The sequence below is a fragment of the Hemicordylus capensis genome, chromosome 9, assembly GCF_027244095.1.
Source record: "Hemicordylus capensis ecotype Gifberg chromosome 9, rHemCap1.1.pri, whole genome shotgun sequence".
Lineage (NCBI taxonomy): Eukaryota > Metazoa > Chordata > Lepidosauria > Squamata > Cordylidae > Hemicordylus > Hemicordylus capensis.
Window position 1 is genome coordinate 8,160,165 of NC_069665.1, and position 24,117 is coordinate 8,184,281.

At 44.3% G+C, this 24,117-nt stretch overlaps 1 protein-coding gene across 3 annotated transcripts in view; it reads right to left on the reverse strand.

The window, feature by feature from the left end:
* Positions 1–24,117, reverse strand: part of PLCG2 (phospholipase C gamma 2) — an 86,079-nt gene that overhangs the window by 23,801 nt on the left and 38,161 nt on the right. For all 3 annotated transcript variants that reach the window (XR_008311246.1, XM_053270948.1, XM_053270949.1), the window contains exons 3-18: positions 22,676–22,819; positions 20,426–20,519; positions 20,057–20,104; positions 17,472–17,556; positions 15,795–15,878; positions 15,376–15,419; positions 14,540–14,612; positions 12,509–12,610; positions 11,348–11,466; positions 11,183–11,268; positions 9,027–9,147; positions 7,848–8,016; positions 3,854–3,958; positions 3,342–3,431; positions 2,624–2,802; positions 1,134–1,334 (exon numbers count right to left, since the gene is read on the reverse strand). Coding sequence is in view for 2 of the 3 variants with exons in the window: in XM_053270948.1 (XP_053126923.1) it covers positions 1,134–1,334; positions 2,624–2,802; positions 3,342–3,431; positions 3,854–3,958; positions 7,848–8,016; positions 9,027–9,147; positions 11,183–11,268; positions 11,348–11,466; positions 12,509–12,610; positions 14,540–14,612; positions 15,376–15,419; positions 15,795–15,878; positions 17,472–17,556; positions 20,057–20,104; positions 20,426–20,519; positions 22,676–22,819 (1,744 nt within the window). In the remaining variant the exon portion in view is untranslated. The remainder of the gene's footprint in view (positions 1–1,133; positions 1,335–2,623; positions 2,803–3,341; positions 3,432–3,853; positions 3,959–7,847; positions 8,017–9,026; positions 9,148–11,182; positions 11,269–11,347; positions 11,467–12,508; positions 12,611–14,539; positions 14,613–15,375; positions 15,420–15,794; positions 15,879–17,471; positions 17,557–20,056; positions 20,105–20,425; positions 20,520–22,675; positions 22,820–24,117) is intronic.

The window sequence follows — 24,117 nt, forward strand, 5'->3', positions numbered from 1 at the left end:
ATCTCAAAGGGACTCCGGGGTAAGTCTGGCTGGTGTGTGAACGCACACACTCTCCTCTAAAGTAGATTCGGGGTAGAAGCCCTGTGTGCAAAGCCCCCTGGCCTTCTTGGCTCAGACCAGGCATATTCTTAGGACAACAGGATCACAGAGCAGCAGACCTCACCAACACATCTGAAGGTCTACTCCAGTGCAGCCCAAGACAATGCCAATGCAATACCAATTCTTGGAAATAGGAAATCAGCGTTGGAATAGGAAAAAGCAGAAAGAGGGCAGCATGCTCTAACAATGCAACCAAAGCCAGTGCAAAATAAGCAGGATATCCTGAGATATCAATGTGGTCCATGAATGCTAGCCTCCAGCTGTCATACTAGACCAGGGGTTCCCAACTGGTGGTACTCCAGATGCTGCTAAACTACAAACTCCACCATCTCCACCTATGATTTATTGTGGCTGGGGATTATTATTTATTATTATTATTATTATTATTAATTTGATTTCTATACCGCCCTTCCAAAAATGGCTCAGGGCGGGTTACACAGAGAAATAATACATAAATAAGATGGACCCCTGTCCCCAAAGGGCTCACAATCTAGAAAGAAACATAAGACAGACCCCAGCAACAGTCACTGGAGGGATGCTGTGCTGGGGGTGGAGAGGGCCAGTTCCTCTCCCCCTGCTCAATAAAGAGAATCACCACGTTAAAAGGTGCATCTTTGCCAAGTTAGCAAGGGATGATGGGTGTTGTAGTTCAGCAACATCTGGAGTACCCTGGTCGAGAACCCCGGTCTAGACTATAGCAAAGGAATCAAAAAACCTACCCTCTGGCTGAAATTTAAAAAGACAGAGATAGAGATATTTAAGCCACCCCACGAAACAAAAACCCCTGCTTGGGACTGTCACCTGCAAGTTCTTGGACTTCCCTTTAGCAGCCTTTAGCTCTTTCCACACTAGTGAGAAAATGCACACCCAGTGCAGGGCTGTAAATTTCTGGCTGGTGAGGACCACTGGGTTTTATTTTGTTATCAACACACAACTCAATTTCCTCAACATCCATAGCAACAGACACCAAAAGAAAACCTCAGCATCCAAAAAACATTCACCCCACCCTACAATTTCCTTTTGGCTGTACGTACGCCTTCGATTCATGAGGCTTGGGGTAAGGCACAGCATCAGTCAGACGCAGCTCAAACTCGGCACACCGCAAGTGCGCCCCTCTGTAATGTTGAACTAGATCGCAGATGCTATCGAAGGTGAGATTGTCAGTCAGGTAATATTTTATGGTCTCTCCATCAGTCGAGGATCGGATGCGGCAGTGCTGAACTCTACCTGATCTCCTGGCAAAAGGAACACAGAAAAGAACAAACCAGTTAAAACCACTTCTAGATACCTGCCCATAATGTCTTGTACTTCATCCAACCTGTAAAAAAACATTGGTCAGAATAAGCCAAACACAAGTCCATCTGCTTTACTGCTTCTCTGTAGACTTCAGCATTTTTTAAACTCCAGAACTGCAAAATGGTATACAACTTTTGCATGACTTGAATTTTAGGACTGCACTTTTTTCTTTTCTTTTTTTCTTTTTTGGAACTGCACATTTTATGCCTGGGTGCACATTCTTTTAAAAGGCCTAATTCAAGCCACATGCAGACATTAATATTGCAAATCTCCTAACAGCGCAAACCTTGGTTAGTGCTGCATCCACATTAATCAAAAGTAACACTAGCCAGGATTACCCTTGTAACCAGGGCTTGAAGTGAGTATACAAACCCTGGTAAAGGGGCAATATGGTTAGTGCTGATACAGTTATAAAATGTTACACTATAGTCAAAGCAAATCACAGAAGGGAGGAGCAAAGGTCCATGGCAAGAGGAGCAGGGCAGCACACAAGTCCATGGCATATTCTCTGGTCCAGTTCAGATAGTTAACATGGTCTTAAAATCTCCTGAGTCCATGCACTGGAATTCAGGATGTGAGGGGAGGAATATAAAAGCTCTCGAGCTTTTAAAACCATGTTAAGGACCAAACCATGGCTTGTTCTGGCGCGTGAACCCAACCTCTATGTTTGCTTGAACCCAACTGATGTGTTCTTATCTGGGGAAACTAATTTTGTCCTGGACTTGTTTGCGTGTGATGTACATTTTGATCAAAGCTGGCAGGATGTGGGCACTTCTGTTTTTTGAGAAATGTGCCCTTAGGAATCCCTACATTTTTTTAAAAAAAACCCAAAACCAGGCTATACTTGAGAACAAACTCAGGAAACGGTTTGCTAAATCCAAAAATAATTCAGAACAGACCAAAAGAGGACTTTTTTTTCCACTTGCAAGAGAATATTGTTGTAAAAGAATACTGTGCATTAGATTAGTGGCGGCAGGCGGGGAGGTAAGAAATTAAAGGATTGTTTGTACATATTATTAATAGCATCAAACGAAATCAAGCCACATTGTAGCCAAACATATCATAGCCACGTAGGAACTTTTGACACCTTTAAAAAACAAACAAACTGGAATGTGGCTTTATTTGTCCTCTAATTCTGTGTCCAAATGTTATTACTGCACAAAAAAGGAGAGGACATACATGCAGTTAGAGTCAAAAACCATGCAACAACAACAAAATCTTCTGTTACCAGAATGACAGTGTGTAGTCATTAGGGAAGGCTTCACTCTCCCTCACTAAGAAGGTCCCGTCTTTGCCACCCATTTCCGCACAATACTCCTGAAGCAGCTTCTCCGCTGTAGTTCTACCTTCTTTCATTTTTCCATGGAACCATTTCTCACTATAATGCAGCTCAGTAGACTTCACTTCCTAAAATATAAAAGGAATAATTTCCACGGTCATGTCTTTCTCTGGCCGTTCATAACCCAACGCTACGACTCCGCAGAATCTGCACTGGGACGCAGGAAGCTGCCTTAGACTATTCGCCCATCTAGATCAGTATCACCTACACTGACTAGCAGCGGCTCCTCCAAGGTTTCAGACAGGAGTCTTTCCCTGCTCTACCAGGGACTGAACCTGGGACCTTCTGCATGCAAAGCAGATGCTCTACCACTGGGCTACGGCCCATCCCCCAAAGGTGGCATATATGGGTCTCCCATCCAGGCACTGACCACACCAAGATGGCTTAGCTTCAGCATCTGCCCTTAGACCATGCTTTGGGACCCAGGCTAGCCCTTCCATGAAGAAGGGTGAGGCAGCCACTTCAGGCATGGCTGTGAGGAGGGACACATTAATTCATATTTTTGCCATCTCATAATTTTGCACTAAAAAAGGCCAAAAGGATGTTCTAGCATCCTAAACCCCAAAGATCTCAGATAAAAATCAGATTACTTTAAAAACTCAAATACCTTTGATGATTCTTCCTCAGTGTTCTGTTCTAGATTATCACTGAATGAAAGCTTTTCATCAGCCACAGCACAATAATGACGATTCCATTTCTAGAATGCAAAATCACTGTTACAAGATTCTGAAAAAACAACAGAAGTTCATAAGACTCTGCTAAGAATAGTATACTCATAGCATCTCTTCAGATATCATTCTTTGGTTAAAAGGTCACTGCAGTCATTCACAAAATCAAAAACAGTGTTCTACCCAGGTTTGGGAGCAAGTGTGCGTCCAATTTTCAGTTGTGTGGAAAGCAAGGTAGAAGGAAAAGCTACCCAGGTTTTCCTCCTAGCTTGCTTCCACACAACCACTTCTACCCAGGTTTTCCTTCTACCTTGCTTCCATACAACTTAAAATTGGGAGGACACACATCTCCCAAACCCAGATAAAAACACAGTTTTTGATTGTGTGGATGAGCTCATTAGATTTCCATATGGCCAAGATTAATTCCAAACAGAAACCAAAAACTACTTACCTGGTCTATCATGTCCCACATGAAGAGTTCTCCTTGCTGCTTTTTCTCTTCTTTCTTGTCTTCTGTGTTTACATCTATGTCACCCTTAGGCCCCAGTTTTTTATGCTAATAAGATTTAAAAAAACAAAGAAGTCATGAAAAGTGAATGCCTTGCGTGGTCTCTCCAACATCTCTTCATTGAGATTTCTTTTTGTTTTGACACTGTAAGAGTACAGCCTATATGGGGGCAATGAATACCAGGTATTCAAGCACAAAGCATGGATTAGTTTTGTTTAGCTAACCCATGCTTTTTCGGAGAGGAGAGCTGGTCTTGTGGTAGCAAGCATGACTTGTCCCCATAGCTAAGCAGGGTCTGCCCTGGTTGCATATGAATGGGAGACTTGATGTGTGAGCACTGCAAGAGATTCCTCTCAGGGGATGAAGCCACTCTGGGAAGAGCAGAAGGTTTCAAGTTCCCTCCCTGGCTTCTCCAAGATAGGGCTGAGAGACATTCCTGCCTGCAACCTTGGAGAAGCCACTGCCAGTCTGTGAAGACAATACTGAGCTAGATAGACCAATGGTCTGACTCAGTATATGGCAGTTTCCTATGTTCCTGTTACGTCTAAACCAGAGGGTGCCCATAAACCATGGTTTGTTTTGAGTCGACAAAGCAGGATCTGAAATGATGGTTTGCAAACCACAGTTAGTGCTAACTAACTTGGGCTCTTGCAGTAAATGAGATATGTATTTATTTATTAGATTTATAAGCCACTTTATATGAAACATCTCCAGGTAGTTCATATATCGTGGAAGCAAACGTCCGTCCATAGGCAACCAAGTACTGAGCAGATGCAAAATAAAGTAGGCAAGCGGCTCTGAGCCGTGGTTGCCCGCCCTACATTTGGAAGCTCAAACCATGGCTTGGCTTCTTAACCTTGATTAACACAAACCATAATTATGTGTTACATTACATCAGTGTGCTGTAAAATATTCCCCTGGGGGATGGGGGCCATAGCTCAGTGGTAGAGCATCTACTTTGCATGGTCTGACTCAGTATAAGGTATAAGGAAGATTCCTACGTTCTTCTTCTAGTGGTGGAGAGCTAGTCTTGCGGTAAAGGTAAAGTGTGCCGTCGAGTTGGTGTCGACTCGTGGTGACCACAGAGCCCTGTGGTTGTCTTGGGTAGAATACAGGAGGGGTTTAACACTGCCAACTCCCGCACAGTATGAGATGATGCCTTTCAGCATCTTCCTATATTGCCGCTGCCAGATATAGGTGTTTCCCATAGTCTGGGGAACATCCCAGGGGGGATTTGAACCGACAACTTCTGGCTTCCTAAGCAAGTCACTTATCCGCTGCACCATTAGGTGGCTGGTCAGTCTGACAGTAGCAGGTCTGAATTGTCCTCTTTGCTAAGCACCTTGGTTTGCATGTAATGGAGTGACTACATGCAAGCACTGTCTGCTTTAAGAAACTCCCCTTAGGGCACATCTGCACAATTTTGGCCCTCCAGCTGTTGGACAACCCCTCCCATAATCCCTGACTACTAGTCAGTGTGGCTGGGAATGATGGGAGTTGTAGTCCAACAATAGCTGGATGGCCAAAGTTGTGCAACTCAGCCTTAGCGGATGAGGTCCCAGCTCAAGGGCAGAGCATCTGCTTCCTGTGCCGATGGCCTCAGGTTCAATCCCTGGCAGCATCTCCAGGTAGAGCTGTGAGAGACCCCTGCCTGAAACCTTAGCAAATCACTGCCAGTCAGTGTAGACCAGGGGTTCTCAACCTTGAGTCCCCAGATGTTGATGGACTTCAACTCCCATAATCCCCAACCAAAGTCATTGGGGCTGGGGATTATGGGAGTTGAAGTCCAAGAACATCTGGGGACCCAAGGTTGAGAATCCCTGGTGTAGACCATCCTGGATGGACCAAGGGTTTGACTTGGTATAAGGCAGCTTCCTATGTCTGAACCCAGCTTTGCCCTATCCACTAAGACCCAGCTTGGCATTCTGCACATTCTCAGACTTCACTCATCGGTAGAAAATGACCAACCGCTCCTCAGAGATCACTATGTTTACCAAATGGGCTGCTTTATTCACTGCGATGGAGGGTCCTGGGGATAAGGGCATGCTAGGACATTTCGCTGCTGGGTGTAAATCATGCTTCACTGACACAGCAGCTCCTCCACCGACTGAAGAAAAGCCTCTCAAGCCTAAACTAGCCGATTCCAAAAGGCAGAGCTTCCTTCACGGCTCCCAGGGAACGCCCTGCATTTCCAGGGTTTGTTCAACATGCCTGTCAACATGTACGCTGGCTGTTTGGGTTGGAATCAGTCAGCACGGGCAACAGATTTCATATTAGCAGCTAGTAAATGCAAGTCCTCCTCTGAACAGATGCTCAGTGTTGTCCAGGCCAAAAACCATGTTCTGCACGTTGTAAAAAGAATTACACTCTGCAGTGTCAACAGTGCCTTAGGCACCAATACTTCAAATTAATGTGCGCTTGCCTAAAACAGTAGCTCTGTCTAGACATCTACCTTCTGTGGACGGCACACGCACCGGGGGGGAAACTGAAGCGGGCCAGTTCGTCATACCCCAATGCAGCCACTTTCCACGCCCTCCAGTTTGTCTACAGAGAGCAAGCTGAATCCCCCACTATCCATGCTGCTCTCTGCAGACAAGTGATGAATCCAGGGATGTCCCGGGATGCAGCTAGAGCAACACTGGGCCAAAGAGGGGACTCAAAGCTGTGCTCCTGTTTGCCCCCCTCATGCATCTGTGACCCATGGATAGCAAACAACTGCAAAGTAAGTTAAAGGTAAAGTTGTGCCATCGAGTCGGTGTCGACTCCTGGCTACCACAGAGCCCTGTGGTTGTCTTTGGTAGAATACAGGAGGGGTTGACCATTGCCATCTCCCGCACATTATGAGATGATGCCTTTCAGCACCTTCCTATATCACTGCTGCCCAACATAGGTGTTTCCCACAGTCTGGGAAACATACTTGCAGGGATTCAAAGCAGCAACCTCTGGCTTGCTAGTCAAGTCACTTCCCCGCTGCGCCATTAGGTGGCAGAGGTATCTGCAAAGTAGGGTAGGGATGTGCAAAACATTCCGACATTGAAACATTTCAACACAAAACAGGCCATTTCGAGAGTTGACCTCAAAACAAAACTACCCCGTTGTGATTCAAAACATTTCAAGTGCCATTTTGGAAACCTGTTTTCCCCTTGTTGATTGGATTTCCAGGCACTGATTCCAGGCTTGCAATCTCCCTGCTTCTTGGTTGGCTTGTTATCATACAACTCAAGTGTTGTCATGGGCAACTGCACCCCCATTGGATGGGGGTGGGGGACAAAAGGAGGGAGTTTCAAAATGTATTTAAAGGGACCGGGAGACAAAGACAGCCCTTAAGCGTGCCTCTCTTGTAGATGATACATGGGGAGAGGAAGAAGGAATCGTTTGATTTTGTGGTTTTCTCAGCACAGAGTATAATATGCTGTGCTACTGCTGGTATAACTATCTGGTTTTTCTGTATCTCAGATTGACTAAGGCAGAACTTGGGTGCCTTCCTTCCTTGAGTTGTGTTTTGTTTTGTTTGTGAGATAGTGGTGTGGCAAGAAGTGGGCAGTGGCAGCTCTCTCTCTCCATGTGTGTAATATTCCTTGCTGATTACTGTGATGAGCTCCATGTCTAGCCTTGAGACTGTCTGGCAATGCAAAACTTGTGTGTACTCTGTAGGTGCAGTTTGTTCCAGCCACAGGGAACAATGGGAAAACTCAAAACACCCCATTGTTCCTCATGAGTAGCACCTAGGGACACCACAGTGGCTTGTGTGGTAGGGAATAATGGGTGTTACTTACCACCCAAACCCACAAAGGACTGGGCAAGTGGGTGATTTTAAACCTTCCTCCAAACCTCCATAGGATCCTATGGGGGTTTGGGGGAAAGGTTAAAAAATTGTTTAAAATTGCCTACTTGCCCATTTCTTTTGTGGGTTGGGTGGTAGGTAAATTAAACCTGCCTTGATTATGAACTTTTCCTTCAGCTGAGTGGGCGACGGCAGCTGATCAGCACTCGCTTCAATGGGCTTGGTCAGGAGCTGCTCCCCAAACACCTCCCGGAAGACCTTGGCGATGTAACGCTGCTGCTCCACGGTGCAATGCTCCTCAATGGACAAAATCACGGGGTACCTTGAGCAAGGGGTGGGAGAGAGAAGGAAAACAGAAATAACTCCGTCTTCCTCCAGACTGAAAAAACCCCCATAGGTTTCAAAAGGACGTCTGTCTCCAAGCACTGTACGAATTGCGACCTCTAGAACTACCCAACTTTGGATTTGTCTGAACAGAGCAGCACGTATGCACCATATTAGGATAAGGGCTATGCAGGGGTCTGAACCATGCTTTCCGCATCCACACACACAATGGGATGGTTCAAAAATCACATGGTTAGAGCCGTTTCTAACCACAGTTAGAGCCAGGCTCCGCACAACTTCCCCAAGCCCCAGGAATGCCCACTCTCTCTCCCGTCCCAAACGCCTACTTCCTATCTAGGATACAATAAGCTGAGATCAGTTGTGTCGTTGGAATTTGTGACATCCAAATTCACCAATCTTGGCTGACTCTAATATATTTCCTTCAAATAATCCAAGTTCTGTACCTAAGATTAGAAATGAGTTGTCTGAAGCAAGAAGGTTAGAATAAGCCAAGATGGGGCGATATGAGCAATCTTGGCTTATTATAAGACAGATAGGAAGCAGATGCTCACGTGGGGATGAGAGGAGTGAGCATGTGTTCCCAAGGCTCAGGGATATTGTGCGGCGCAAAGCTCTAACTGAGATTCCACGTGATGTCTGAACCAGCCCTATATATTCAACTACATTGACGTGAAGTTTAATGTACTCAGCACTCTCCTTTCCATGACCCTCTACTCCCCACTTTAACATCTTTCTTGTATCCAATACATGGAACATTTTTAGCAAAACATGGCCACATTACAGTTATTAAAAGATAGCCTTTTGCTCATATTGGGAGCTCCAGGCAATAAATGTCTCCTAGACTCTAATCTCTAATCTGCTGATAGACCCAAGGGCTTTAAGAACAGAGAAGGAAGTAAAGAAGGGAAAGCAAGCTTCATCTTTACGGAAGTAACCATGCAATATTTTATTTTTAGGAAAGCCTCATCAAAAATAATGAATACCTACTCAGATGTAACAAATGCATGTTCCTTGATTGCCTGCACAACATCATCAAATTTTATTTTTGTCGTCCGTGTCCATCCATGATAAATTATGGGTTTCCCATCAGGACCATCCCAGCAATCCACTAAATATGGAGGCAACGGAAGAAACATTAGTGCAACATTTGACTCACAACATGTCAGAATGCTTGATCCAAAATATTTTACATCAAAGAGACAACAACCAACAACGAAGCACTAAAACAGGGGCAGGCAACCTTGGCTCTCCAGCTGTTGTTGAACTACAAATCCCATCGTCCCCAGCCAATAATTGTGTTGGGGGATGATGGGAGTTTTAGTCGAAAAACAGCTGGAAAGCCAAAGTTACCTAACCCTCCACCAAAAAGATACCACATGTATGAACCAGGAAGCTTAAGATGTCAACGCAGCTCTTCAAACATTAAGGAAGCAGAAACTAAAGATCCTGAAAGGATTTGTCAACACTCCATTTCCACTTCTACATACTAGAAATACTTTTTACCAGAGAATGTGTATGAATATGTGGCATTTTGGAATCTTTATTTGGAAAGGAAGAAGAAATTAGCTTCTTATTCCTGTGTAGCTACCAGACAAAAATGCAACACAGTGTCTTATGAACATTCTCCACAGTGGCCGCTATGAATACAGGAGAAGCCCATTATTTGCGGGGGTTCCATTCTGCATGGAGAGGGGGGATAGTGAATCCACGAATAATGGACAAACAGGGCTATGGGAATGGGGGGGCGGTCAGTTCCTGGACTGTCCAAAATTGCCCACAAATCAGTGTTTCCCCCCAAAAAATAACCCTCCAAAGTGCCCTACCATGCTCTCCAGTAGGCCACCTTTGTGAAAACTGGCCAAAAACAGCCATTTTTGCTCCTTTTATTAAAATTAACCATATGGTTCCCGAAAACAAAATGGTGGTCAGAAATGAGCTCCAAGGCCATTTCTGACCACCTGCAACCTGCAGATATGCAGGTTTAACCCTTTCTCCCTCATTTCTACCCCTGCTAACTTGGCAAAGAGACACCTTTTAACATGGTGATTCTCTTTATTTGGCAAGGGGAGAGTAACTGGCCCTATCAAACTCCAGCACAGTACCTCCAGTGACTGTTGCTGGTGTCTATCTTATGTTTCATTTTAGATTGTGAGCCCTTTGGGGACAGGGATCCATCTGATTTATTTATTATTTCTCTGTGTAAAATGCCCTGAGCCATTTTTGGAAGGGCAGCATAGAAATCAAATAGATGATAGATAGATAGATAGATAGATACACAGACAGATAATAAATCCCCCCCTCCCCCGCGCACAGGTCGGGTGCTTATTACCTGACCATGGCTATGTGAAACCATGAGTACTGGACTTGCAAATAACAAGGTCCTCCTGTATTCCCTGTAAAGGTGGCAGAGTGGACTGTATTATTTCTGAAGACTGCCTGCAAGCAAACAGCTAGCACATCAAGAAATATTCCAGTCTAGCTTACTTGCACCTCACTGGGATAGCTCCTGCAGTCTGAAATGAAAGTATCCATTCTCCATGCTCTGGTTGCCCACTTAGCAGGGAGGCATCTTTGAAGATTCTCTCCCCCTTAGCAGTGGTTCTCTCCCCCTTAGCAGAGGGAGACCAACTATCTCATTCGGCACAGTATCCCTCCCAGTGCTTGCTACTGGCATTTCCCTTGGGTTTCTTTTTAGATCATGGGCCCTTTGGGATAGGGAATCAATTACCCCTGCCAATTAGGCAAAGAGGCATCTTTTATAGTGTGTGGTCCTCTTCTATTTAGTGTGGGAGGGGGAGCAAAACAGCATCTCCAGTGGCTGTGGCTGCTGTTTACCTTGCATTTCTTTTAGAATGAGCCCCGTTTGGGTACAGGGAACCATCTTCTTCCAATTATTCCTTTTTCTACATAAACCACTTTGAGAACATTTCTGTTTAAAAGTGGTATATAAGTCATGTAAGGAAGAACAACAATCTCAGGTCTCTACCACCTCGTTCCCATGTTATCCTACTGCATGCAGAGATCAGAATGGAATGAACAGCAAAATCCTCTAACAAAGATGAATGGTCTCCTCCTCTTCATAGTTATAGTCCAAACTCCTATACCTGGGCGTCATGGAGGAAATACCAAAACAGGTTACTCACACTCAATACATCGGCATCCCATCCGAAGGCACCGGATGTAGGCTTCTGGAGAAGATTCACTACGAAGCTGGTCTCCTGTGAGGTATCTAAGCCATCAAGAATATTGTTAAAAGGAATAAATCAGTTTTCCATCTTAGCAGAGAAAGGTTTTCCCCCTCAACTTACGTATTATGTGACGAAGAAATCCAATAGTGAGACAAAGGATTATTCATGTCCTGAGGATCTACTGTGTCAAACTTATCATCCCAAATACTGTTTTCTTTTGAGAAAAGGTAAGTAAGAAACTAAAAATACATAGGAGAGAGAGAAAAAGAGAGAAATGTAAATACATTTTAAGTTACAAAAGGAAGATAAAGAACAGCTGACTTTCCTAACTGGAATTTTAACAGAATGATATAAAGAAAACTATTCTTAACTGTTGGTTGCAACCCAAACCAAGGTGGGTCACAGCAGTGATATTACAGATTTTCCTTTACTCTGGGATTATTATTATTATTTAAAGAGAAACAAAGAGAGTGCCAGACCTCCTATTCTAGCTGTGCTTCAGGAGGAATTTCAGCAGATGCAGCTTTACTCTCCCCTGTGTAGGCAAAATTCTCTCTTCTTTAGTGGTACCAGAGCCTTGTCCATCCTTATAGTGGTCACCCTAGTCCAGGGATCCCCAACCTTTGGCCCCCAGATGTCATTGAACTACAAAGCCCATCATCCCCAGCCACAATGGCCAAATGACACAGATTATGTAGCCCAGGGGTTATCAATCTGTGGTACTCCAGGTCTTGCTGAACTACAATGCACATCATCCCCAGCAACGTGGAGTATTACAGGTTGTAGTCCAAAAACATCCAGGCTCCAAAGGATGGAAACCTCTGCCCTAAAAGCAATCAGATGAACACATGTATTTAACAACTTGTTCTGGTAAGAACTGATCTGCCTTCTTTCTTCTCACTACAGTCTTAATTGATTACCATCTTCACAAGTTAGCCCACTACAGCCTTAAAACATTCACATGGCCGCCGTCTTGAATTGGGGTGGATGACATCATCACAAACTATGCCATTGAGGTGACCCTATGTGTCACAACTGTACCAAATTTGGTTCAAATCAGTCAGGCAGTCCATAAGCTAGCCCACTTGTGCCTCAACCGTCCATGCATCCACCATTTAGAATTGGCGTGCATGAAATCATCACACCCTACGCCACTGAGGTGTCCCTACAACTGTACCAAATTTGCTTCAAGTCAGTTAGGCAGTCCACAAGTTAGCCCACTTGCCCCTCAAACATATACGTGTTCGCCATCTTGAATTAGGGTGGATGACATCATCTTACCTCATCAACAAAGAGGAACGGTTCGTTAGTTTCCCTCATAGTATCATCTACAAATTTAGACATCCGCTCTCTTACTTTATTAAGATCCTGAGCCCAAGCTTCCTAAAAATTCAAGAGAAAGTACAACCATATTTCAAATGCATGCCTATTTACCTCCACAACTGAGGTAGAAATTCTATGCAATGCATAGAATTTTTAAAAACCTGGCTTTTCAGTAGACACTTTGTATATTCCCATGATCATTTGAGTTATTAGGGTGCATTTTATGGATTTTTATACCACCCTGCAGCAATTTTTCCAGGGCAGTTTAAAGGAAAGATATAGTAACAACATCAAAACACATCATACAATCAAAACAGCTGGTGGTTGTGGGGGCGGTTGGGGGGGACGGGGGGACTGCTGAGCTCCAGCCCTGGAAAACCAAAACTTCTGGAACTGGCTCTGGACTAGACTTCCAGAAGGAGCATTGTATAGCTGGAACACTGCCACTTTTTAAGTGAGGGGGAGCTTCTTAGCTACTTGTGTTGGTGAGGTGGTGTTTCTCACAAGATGTGTCTGGAAGGGCCTGCTGTTTTGAAGGATGCCATTCTCATCAAGGTCATCCTTGGCAGAGGGCAATATGGTGGCAGGAGTTGGACACAACAGATGACAGGAAAGTGGGTTGGCTATGTTAAAGCTATCACACCTTCCGGTCCTTCTCGTATCCAAGGAGATGAGGAGGAGGAGGAGGAGGAGGAGGAAGAGGATTTTTACATTTATATCCCGCTCTTCCTCCAAGGAGCCCAGAGTGGTGTATTACATACTTGAGTTTCTCTTTCACAACAACCCTGTGATGCAGGTTAGGCTGAGAGAGAAGTGACTGGCCCAGAGTCACCCAGCTAGTTTCATGGCTGAATGGGGATTTGAACTCAGGTCTCCCTGGTCCTAGTCCAGCACTCTAACCACTACACCACGCTGGCTCTCTCAGTAGCAGGCCTCCTTGCCTGAAACTTGTGCTAATATTAATATTATTTTTATTTATATTTATTTGTTTGTTTATTTGATTTATATACTGCCCCCTCCAAAAATGGCTCAAATTCAAAATAATTAATTAGCAAGTTTATGAATGCTAAAATTATGGCCATCTTCTAGGAGGTTATCCTGGATGAGCATGCAGACCTGGAATGCATGACAGAAACCTGATGGGGCGAGGGAGATTATAAATCTCTCCCTTCTGTGTCCACCAGGTGTCCGGGTGCAGCATCAGCCAAATCAGGGTGGGTGGGAAGGTGGGGTTGCCCTGGTCAATTGGGAGACCACCCCCTCACCAGATGCATTGTCTGCCAATCTGACCATTATGTGTGTCTCCATGGGATGGTGAAACAAAGAAGGGATCCTGTTAGTGTACTGCCCGCCCTGCTACCTAACAGTCTCCCTGTCTAAGCTGCTTGCAGTAGTCTTGGGTGGGGCATTGAGGGTCCCAACACTGTTAGCCTTAGAGGACTTGAACATCCATGCTGAGGTTGCTTCACCTTGGGACTTCAGGTCTCCCATGGCAACTATGAGCTTGTCTCCAATTATATCTGGTCCCACACATGGTGGGTCAGACACTCAACTTGATCTTTAGATCATTAGCAGGCAGTGATGCCACATGGATTCTGCAGGAGGCTTTAACACCGTTGCCATGGACGAATCACTATCTGGTGAAAACTGGATTAAGGGTGGACCCAGCACACCTGCGTGAGAGTGAAGATCCAGTTAGGATGGTCCACCCCCACAGACTTGTGGATCCTAATAGATTACTGATGGCTCTGTGGGATTTTCCTACTGAGAGTGTGGATGATCCTGTCAACGCCTTGGTGTCCCTCTGGAAGGAGGTGGAGGGTCAGGCGATTGACACAAAGGGATCTAAGTATCCTCTCCTGACCCACCAAGCCCCATCAGCCCCCTGGTAGACAGGAGGGTTGAGAGAGATGAAACAGGCCAGTAGACAGCAGGCTACAAAGCCTACTGCACTATACTTGCGAAGCAAGGGTGCTAAGCTCATCTCACCTGCTGTTCATGAAGCAAAAATCTCTGGAAGTCATGCAAAAGCACAGCAGAAGCCTCTGGGCGATCTGTGTTTCTACAACAGATGGGGAGAGGGAAAGGGCAAGTGTTGAAAAGATGAAATCAGTAAAACATCCTGCAAAAATCAGCATAAGTCATGACCATGTCAAGATCTAGATATGGGGCCAGGGGGAAGAGAGGACTATATTAAAGATTGATATGCTCCCTCCTTCTTCTGCAAGCTGGAGAGAGGAGGAGGAGGGGGAGATAGGGACAAAAGATTGAGGGGAGCAGGGCAACAGATCTCAGATCCGTTGCCTGAGGATACCACCACAGCCTGCTGGGGGGAAACAACAGTAATAGTGGGGAACACACAACACCATTCTTCAGAAAGTTGCAGGGGTAGGGGAGCTGGGCATACATCTCTTTATGTTTTTTTTCTCCTCGATCCTAGACCCTTTGCCATGAGACATATGTCTTTCAAATTTCTGAGGGGACACTAAACAGAACCAGGCTTTAACCTTGGTTCCACATGACGTCTGAACCAGCCCCCTGAAAGTGGGGAGGAAATTCATGCTGTAGTTAAGATATTAAGAAGCATTAGAAGCTAGGGGTGTGCACAAACCGGTTCGGAGGCCCTTTTACGGACCTACGGACCGGTTCGAAGGTCTGGCTGCTTGGCCGGTTCAACGGCAGGGAGGGTCTACCTTTATGGAGCAGGGAAGGTGCTCTTCCCCCCACACCCACCCCGGCAGCATTTTCAAAAGATTTTATACCAAGAAGCTTCATCTAATAAAACTAAAAAAAAAGTGTAACAGTTGCTTGAAGAAGCCACTCACCCTAGAAAAAACATTGTGGAATCCTTCTTAAATTCATCAAGAATCTGGGCAGGGAAAAGAAGCCAAATAAAGCATATAAGTTTTTAACATAAAGCAATACAATCTAGAAAATGAAACTAGGATGCCAAAAAACTTTAGAGGAAAAGCTACTTTATTCTGATCCTTCCTAATTCTGCAAACAAGCTTCCCTATTCCGTCAATATAACACAAAAAAAAGTTCTTGTTTTGTGTTTGCATCATCTATGCTTCCGAGTCAACAAAACGGAAGAAAGGAAACCAAGACACCAGCTTGTATATACAACTCAGAATGAAGAGATGCATTCTAGGAATGAATTCAAGTTACAATCAATAATACATAAATTGTCATTAAGAGGGAGCAATTTGCCCTCTTACGTGTGGACTAAAAGCTGCATATTCACCGATTTTTGTTGCTCAAACATAATTCTCTTGTAGAACTGATGAAACTGCTCAAAGTTAAGTTCTTCCTTGACAGCTTTTATTTCCTGTGAAAATACAAGAAAGGGAAATGAGTTTAGATGTCTCCAAACGCTACATCCAGGCAAAGAACACCCTGAAATCAGTTCTGAATTGCTTAACTGCCCTAACTTCCTACCAGAGAGCCAAACTGAACCCAAAGACTGGGTCAAATAATGTCTCCCCCTGCCCCTGCCCCTGCCCCTGCCCCTGCCCCATTACCCGGAACTGAGTCCAAATCCAGAAATCCCTTGAATCTGAACTCTTAAATACAAACAGTGGTAACCAGGTCAATAACTGAAGAAGAATTAAATAAAATAGAAAACAACTGGGCTTTCACAAGTGTTTTTAAAGTGTGGGAATGCAAAGCACTCAAGACAGCATCAATGCACCAAGCAATGGTCTTTTTGTTATATGTTCTTTTAGAACATGCACAGGTGTGTACACACCTTCTGTCCATCAAGTGATCCTATGATGTGATGTGATATGATGTGTCAGCGATTTTGACAGCAGTGCCAAGGAGGTAAGGACACCCTTCCCGCATCATAAAGCAACCCCACCCTCACCTTCCCGGGAGTGCACGGAACTGGTTCCATGCACATCCCAAGACAACACTGAGGTTGTGGGCAGAGCAGTAGTATTAGTCCCTATCCACCTGCCCACTCCCCAGAAGTGACTGACCTTGCCAGGCTCTTTCTCCCCCCCTCTCAAAACACACACCCACACACAGAGCAGGAAGACAGAAAATACCTAAGAACACAGGGCAGCTAATATGCTCCATCCTCCTTCTGCAAGACGGCAAGGGGAGACGAGGGGCAATGGACTGGAAGGAACATTGCCCCCAAATCTGCTGCCTGAGACCACCACCTCAACCTGCTGCATGGTAGGGCAACATTTGGAGATTGGGGGGAAACAACCCTAATCTTTAGAAAGGCAGAGGGGAAGGAGAGCAGAGTATATATCTACTTCTGCTTTGTTCTCCTCCCTCCTGCGCCCTTCAACATTAGACACACCTCTTTTTTGGAGCCATTTTTCACCCTCCGAGTCTGCAGTCTGCCTTGCTTCCCTCCCACCTGCAGACACAGCACAATTTACCCAGAAATGGCAGAGGCTTGCACACAGCAGCCATGGGATGGGCTGCAATTCTCTGTATATTATAACCACAGTGAGGAAGAGCTGTGAATCCAGACTTACCTCATCCTATTGGGGAATACCTCACTTTGCAGAAGTCAGTGGACAGATGCTAGGTCTTGTCCCCGGGGGTGAAAAAGGAATCACAAGGGAGGGGGGAAATTGGGCTCTAAGACGTGAACTCTGTGGCACACGGACACCGATTGTGGCTCTCTCTCAGCAGAAAAGGGTGGCTGCGCTCGTTGCCAAAAGCAAGGAGAACTGTGCTGCAAAACAGTACATCCTTACCTGGCCCCCTTTCACTACAAAAAAAAGACTGCAGGGGTGGGGGGGGGGAATCCTCTGCAATAAGGAATTCTAACTTCTAAAAAGGAAGCTATATCCAGCAGCAACAACAGGGAGGATATTTATCTGAGCAAGGGGAACTGGCAGGGTGCGACGCACACAGTTGTACAACTCCGAGCCTAAACAGACAGACAGCACAGACTTACTGCAAATTTATCCTTCAAGAACTTCATACTGCTCACTTTGAAGTTTGCTGATGGGAGCACAGTCTTCAGTTCCCTGAGGCTGATGCTGAAAGAGAGAACAGAGACAGGTTGACCACCGAAGGGCAGAGCAACGTGGCTTCCCTTTCACCAACATAAGCTCCGAAACTTGTAATTTTCACATGGGAGGAATTGAGAAGGACAATGGTTCACTGGCAGGCACATGTTGTGCACACAGAAGGTCCCAAGTTCAATTCCTGGCATCGCCAGCTAAAAGGATCCACAGGCAGAGCTGGCTGCCAGAACACAACAGTAGTGGGGAAACAGTCTGGTTTCATTACAATCCACATGCCACAGGATCAAAGACTAGACAAGACTTGGGAGAGACATCAAGAGTCTTGCCTGCCTTTTCCCCTTTTAAAGTGAAATGCAGCTGGGGGGTTGTTTTGTTTGTACAGGTGGATATTCGCTATTCGCGGGGGTTCCGTTCCAGGCTGCAGCTGCAGATATGGAGTTACATGCTGTGCCCCCAAATCAGCTGAAAATTGGCGGCCCCCCTCTTTTTTTTTTTTTTAAACAAAGATGGGAGCCACTTTGTGGCTCCATTGAAGAAAACGGCGGCCGGAAATGACCTCTGCAGTCATTTCTGGCCACCTCCGACCCACAGATACGCGTGGGTCAGCGTGTCTCCCATCCCCTCTCCCGCATTTGCCGAGGTCAGGTTCCTTTTTCCCGGCCACAGATACACGAATCTGCAGATAACAAGGTCCACTTGTATTATGCATGTGTGTACCCGGGGCGGGGTGGGGAGTTAATTTACTTAAAGCAGCAGCAAGGCGGTCACCAGTGTTCCCTGTAACAGGGATTCCTAGACGTTGACTACAGTTCCCATCATCCCCTGCCAAAGTTATTGCAGCTGGGGATGATGGAAAGTTGTCACCAACAATATCTGGGAATCCCAGTTACAGGGAACACCTATATTTTTAAATGTGGGTGGAAAAGCAGATAAGAAGGGCGTTTTTAAAAAAACTAGAAAAAAATGGGATCATGAGAAAAAGTTAAAGTCCACTTCACCTAAATGTTAGTCCAGGGTTTCTTAACCTTGGGCCCCCAGTTGTTGTTGGACTACAACTCCCAGAATCCCCAGAAATGGCCTTTGTGGCTGGGGATTCTGGGAGTTGCAGTCAACAACATCTGGGGGCCCAAGGTTAAGAAACCCTGTGCTAGTCCACTTCACAGACCCATGAAGCTGCATTTCAGGCCAAATAATAATGAGGGGGGAAATCAGAAGACTATTCTTCTGTCCCCTACGTTGTTTGGTCCTTAGACTGACAGAATTCTTTTAAGTAAGGATATGAATATGCTTGAAACATGGAAAGAAACTGCCTCACATCCAACAGTGAAACTCTACCAAGGAAGTTCTGAGAACTGGCAGAAGACCCTTACGCCAGTGGCGGGTGGGTGCGCGGAGATACTATGCCTCAAAGAGTGAGTCCTGCTGAGTTTCTCCATCACTCCCTTCCTTCTGCACTCCCACCCCACACCAATACCTTCTGCATTCAAAGCGGGTGCTCTAACACAGAGGTTTTCGGGATTCTGAGAGTTTAAACAGGAGCTCACTTGTGTTTTCCCACCCCTACTGTCTTTGCAAAACGGTATCAGCTGTGTTGCTGTTTGGGATTGTGAACACAACATGCCAAAAATGATTAAGGGCAGATAGAGCATGTTTATGGCAGCTGCAGAGGCTTTGCTGTCGCTCTCTCAAGCGTCACGGCTCTTCCTTATTGTGGTGTTTCTTATCTAAACACAGGTGCCAGCACAGCCATGCCAGCTGCCGTCAAATAAAACACACTGGAGTTGGCCCTCTGACCTTCCCCGAGCCAAGAAACCCATCCTCGGTCACACAAGGCCCCTCGCCTGGGAACCTGACCTCTTGCTTCAATCCGACTTGCCTGATCCGAGACGCAGAAGGCAGCCCCGAACAGAGGACTGTTTACAGACTGGCATTGTTTCTGCACACACACATTTGAGACTCTCTTGCACAATGAAAACATAGGTTTGTGCCTTCCCCTAGCAAGCAGCTAAATTAGAGGAAATGCTTGTCATCACATGCACTGAACCAAAGGTACAAGTACTATAAAGATTAGATGAAGTGTGATAACGTACTATATAGTAAGGGCTGATTTTCCACTCCAAGCAACATCCTATTTCTAGACAAATGTGTGTTTTTAAAAGTGTTGTTTATCTGAATAAAGGTTGTACCATTGAGTCGGTGTCGACTCCTGGCGACCACAAAGCCATGTGGTCTTCTTGGTAGAATACAGGAGGGGATTACCATTGCCTTCTCCCATGTAGTACAAGATGCTGCCTTTCAGCACCTTCCTATATCGCTGCTGCCCGATATAGGAGTTTCTCATATTCTGGGAAACACACCAGCGGGGATTCGAACCAACAGCCTCCTGCTCTCTAGGCAGGTTGCTTCCCCACTGCACCATTAGGTGGCCTTTATCCGAATACTGTAACACAATTAAAGGAGGGCAGATGAAATACAATTAATGCAGATATGAAGTTGAAGAGATCATCTTTACCTGTTCCTTCTGGTTTGATCCACAGAGTAGATCTGCTTTCTCAGCCAGCTTTAAAGAACAAACACACAACAGCACTGTTAAATTTTGTGAAGAACTGACCAATCTCATTCAGCTAGTTTATCAGCGATGCCGAAAGGAGGAAGAGGAAATGACTCTACTTCAATCAGAAATCAATTTTCGTGAAAAGGACAAACACCGAGTACTAAATAAATATATAGAGGAGAGATTTCAAATAACACTTTCAGAGGAGTTATTTTCAATAACACTTTTCAAGGAGTTATTACTACTTTCTGGGGGTTTTTTTAGAACCAGAGACTTCTCTTAAAGGCCTCTCCAGAGGAAAAAACAACAAGCAGTTATTCCATGTACCTCTCTGTAACTGCGAGTGTAGACGCATTCATAACTTCCTGATGCAAAATATTCAAGCCACACAGCCACTTGTCGGCATCATCCATTGAATCAGCTGCAAAAGTAAATGTAAAGTGAAGTAGTAACTTGAATCAGGAGTTTCTAACTGTAGCTCCCTAACAGGAAAGTGGTGAGATAAACTTCTTCAATCATCCCGCTCCACAACTTTATAATGCCAGCCTATGATGCTGAAAGAAACCAACCCTATTCAGACATTATTTTGTACCTCCCTTCAGATGTTTGTACACTTGTAATTGCTTGTGTGTGAATGAGTATGCCTGCACCTGTTTTAAAAGTGGGTGCAAGTCCCGTGAAATGCTAAATAGATCAGAAGCATACTGCTGTACCTGTGTTCAACATAAGATGTGAATAATTGTACCTGTGTACAAATCTGTGCCTGTGTACATTGTACAAGTGTTGAACATATGAACAGGACTGACTGTCTACATTATTTGAAGACTAGCAAGAAGTTTAAGAACCTTTGCCTAAAAGCCATTCTCTCTCCCAAAAGAGAGCCAGCGTGGTGAAGTGGTTAGAGTGCTGGACTAGGAGCGGGGAGACCTGAGTTCAAATCCCCACTCAGCCATGATACTAGCTGGGTGACTCTGGGCCAGTCACTTCTCTCTCAGCCTGACCTACTTCACAGGGTTGTTATGAGGAGAAATCTAAGTATGTAGTACACTGCTCTGGGCTCCTTAGAGGAAGACCGGAATATAAAAAATAAAAAATAAATAATTATTATTATTATTATTATTATTATTATTATTATTATTATTATTTCTTGTTTACACAGTCAGACAGGTGTTATTGAATGGTTTGTTTTATTCAGACATCGAGTCCTTCCCAAGGACCTGGGATGGCTGAATTTTATTGTCAATTGTTATAGATATCATAGCAGAATATAGGCTGTTCCCAGTAAAGCTGCTTTTTGTAATTGGCTGATGGTGATTTCTGTGACCCCTATGGTGCTGAGGTGCTCTTCAAGGTGTTTTGGAATTGCACTTAGGGCACCAATTACTACTGGGATTATTTTGTTCTTCTGTCACAGCCTTTCAATTTCAATTTGTAGATCTTTGTATTTTGTGATTTTTTTCTATTTCTTTTTCTTCTATTCTGCTATCTATCCCCTATAATGTCAATTATTTAACTTGTTTTTCTTTCTTCTCGACTACAGTTATATTTGGTGTATTGTGTGGCAGATATTTGTTTGTAGTCGGAAGTCCCATAATATTTTTTTTATCTTCATTTTCTACAACTTTTTTAATTTTATGGTCCCACCAATTTTTGGCTACAGGTAGCTTGTATTTTTTTGCAGATGTTCCAGTGTATCATCCCTGCTACCTATTATTATTTATTTACACAGTCAGTCAGGTGTTATTGAATAGTTTGTTTTATCCAGACATCGAGTCCTTCCCAAGGACCAGGGATGGCTGAATTTTATTGTCAGTGTTGTTGCTATTATTGTTGTTGTTGTTATTATTATTATTATTATTATTATTATTATTATTAAGGTCATTAAAAGATACAGTATTTCCAAGTTTCAGGAGCAGTGGTGTAGTGTGGCAAGGATGCAGTCTTGGGAGTTTGTCCCCTCCAGGGTCTCAGCAAGGATGCAAAGTCCTCTGCTTTCTAAATGGAAATAAAATGCTGCCTGTGCTATTCAAATAGTGTGCTGCATAATTAAATATTGGACTACGATTAATTTTAATACCATCCTTCTTATCTTCTACAAACATCCTCCACTCTTTATGTTTGACAATCCAGATTGCTCTTACGGGTGAATAACCACCGGAGGTTCAAGCTCTGTAGGCTTAGAAACTATCCGTGACTTCTTGTAACAGAACCCCTTGAATTATTGCATCTATCTAAGTTGGGGTGGGGGTGGGGGTTGGCTATGGGGTCTGTCATAGAGAGCGCCTGCACTTCAGAATTTGCAGTTGCAAAGAGGCACAAATCATCTTTCTCGTGTACCTGTAGAGTTCTAACATACTTGCGCTCCCCTTCTTGGATTCTATGCATATCCCTTGAACTGAATGTGTCTTTTAAAATCAGAATATGGGCCTGTAAATACTACAGCCACCATGATAAATATTTACATCACTAGATCATATAATTTCAAATCCCCCACCCTATTCATTATAGTTAGCCCATGGGACATTATAGTTTGCCCACTGATGTTCTCATAGGATAAGTTCAAAAGAAACACAGTACCTGCCAAACTTAAGGTGTTGAGAACAAATTGAGTACCATAGAAAACAGTAAAACAATGCTCATCTTTTTGCCGTGATGCTTTCCCACGCTCAAAATCCTTTGAATTCCTTCCAGGCCGGATTTCTTTTATTTCTATCAAATCCACTAAAAAGAAAAACAGAAATATCAGCTGAATGTAACCTAAATTCTAGAAGATGCTTATGATCCAGGGCATGATCCAGGCCAGGTGGAGAGCTGGTCTTGTGGCAGTGAGCATGACTTGGCCCTTTTGCTAAGCAGGGTTAGCCTTGGTTTGCATTTGGATGGGAGCACGGTCTGAGAGCATCTCCAGGTAATGCTGGGAGAGACTCCTAAAAGAGACTTTGAAGAACTGCTGACAGTCGGTGTGCAGACCATAATGAGCTAGATGGACCAATAGTCATGCTCAGTATAAGGTAGCTTGCTATGTCACTTTTGTGACTCCCCACAAAAGAGAGAACCCCATTTTTGCCACCCACAAAAGCAGTGGTAAAATCTCACCTGGAATAAATGTCAAATTGCTTAGACACTAATGCACAAATTGTTATGAACCACAACCACAAGTTTCATCTGAAGCTGTATGTGATGAGAACACTGACTTTCTGTGTACATCTTTCATGTCCATGTGTTGTTACATTTTCTCATGCCCAGGATTTGCTTACCAAACTATGCTACATGCATCTTGAAAACAATATATTTATCCGAATAAAAGGAGAATCTGAATTTAAGACAATGCCTTAAAATATATTTACCCAAAGAAAGAGGACCGCCCCCCCCCCCGCCATTTAACAGGAAAGAACCGAGGTGGGAAAGACCTCATCTTGGATTTGGTATATGTTTTCCAAGACACAAGTCATGTGCATTCTTCTGATAAAACACTTATTCAAGAACTGAGGAAGTGGTTTCACTTCACTGTGTAGACTGGATGCAAGAACAGAGGGCTCTTCCTTCTCTTTGACAGGTCAAGGGTTACAGTATGAGCAGCAAGAATACAAATTGTCCTGTTCCTCAAAATGTGTTTATTGGACCACACAGTGTCACAAAACAAAGAAAATGTTCCAGTTTGTTAATCTGAATTAGGAGCAGTGTTAATTGCAAAGTGTCGTGGCAAAACATTGATAAGGGTTTGTTTTTGTTTTGCATTATTCAGCTCGGTTGAATTGCTGTATACATGTCTACTAAAAAAAGAAACCAAACAGAACCAAAACAGAGCATAATAAATGAGATGTAGATACACAATGCAGGACCAACATAAGCATTTGCAGAAATCCATTAGTCTACTGGTCTGTGACGAGTGAAAAATGATGCCGGACGAGTGAAAAAAGTCCTGATGAGCAACGTACCAGCATAGCTTGACAAGTAAAATATTCTGTGTGGCTGATAAACTGAACCAACGTTTCTTCACCCCGGATTACTGCCACCTC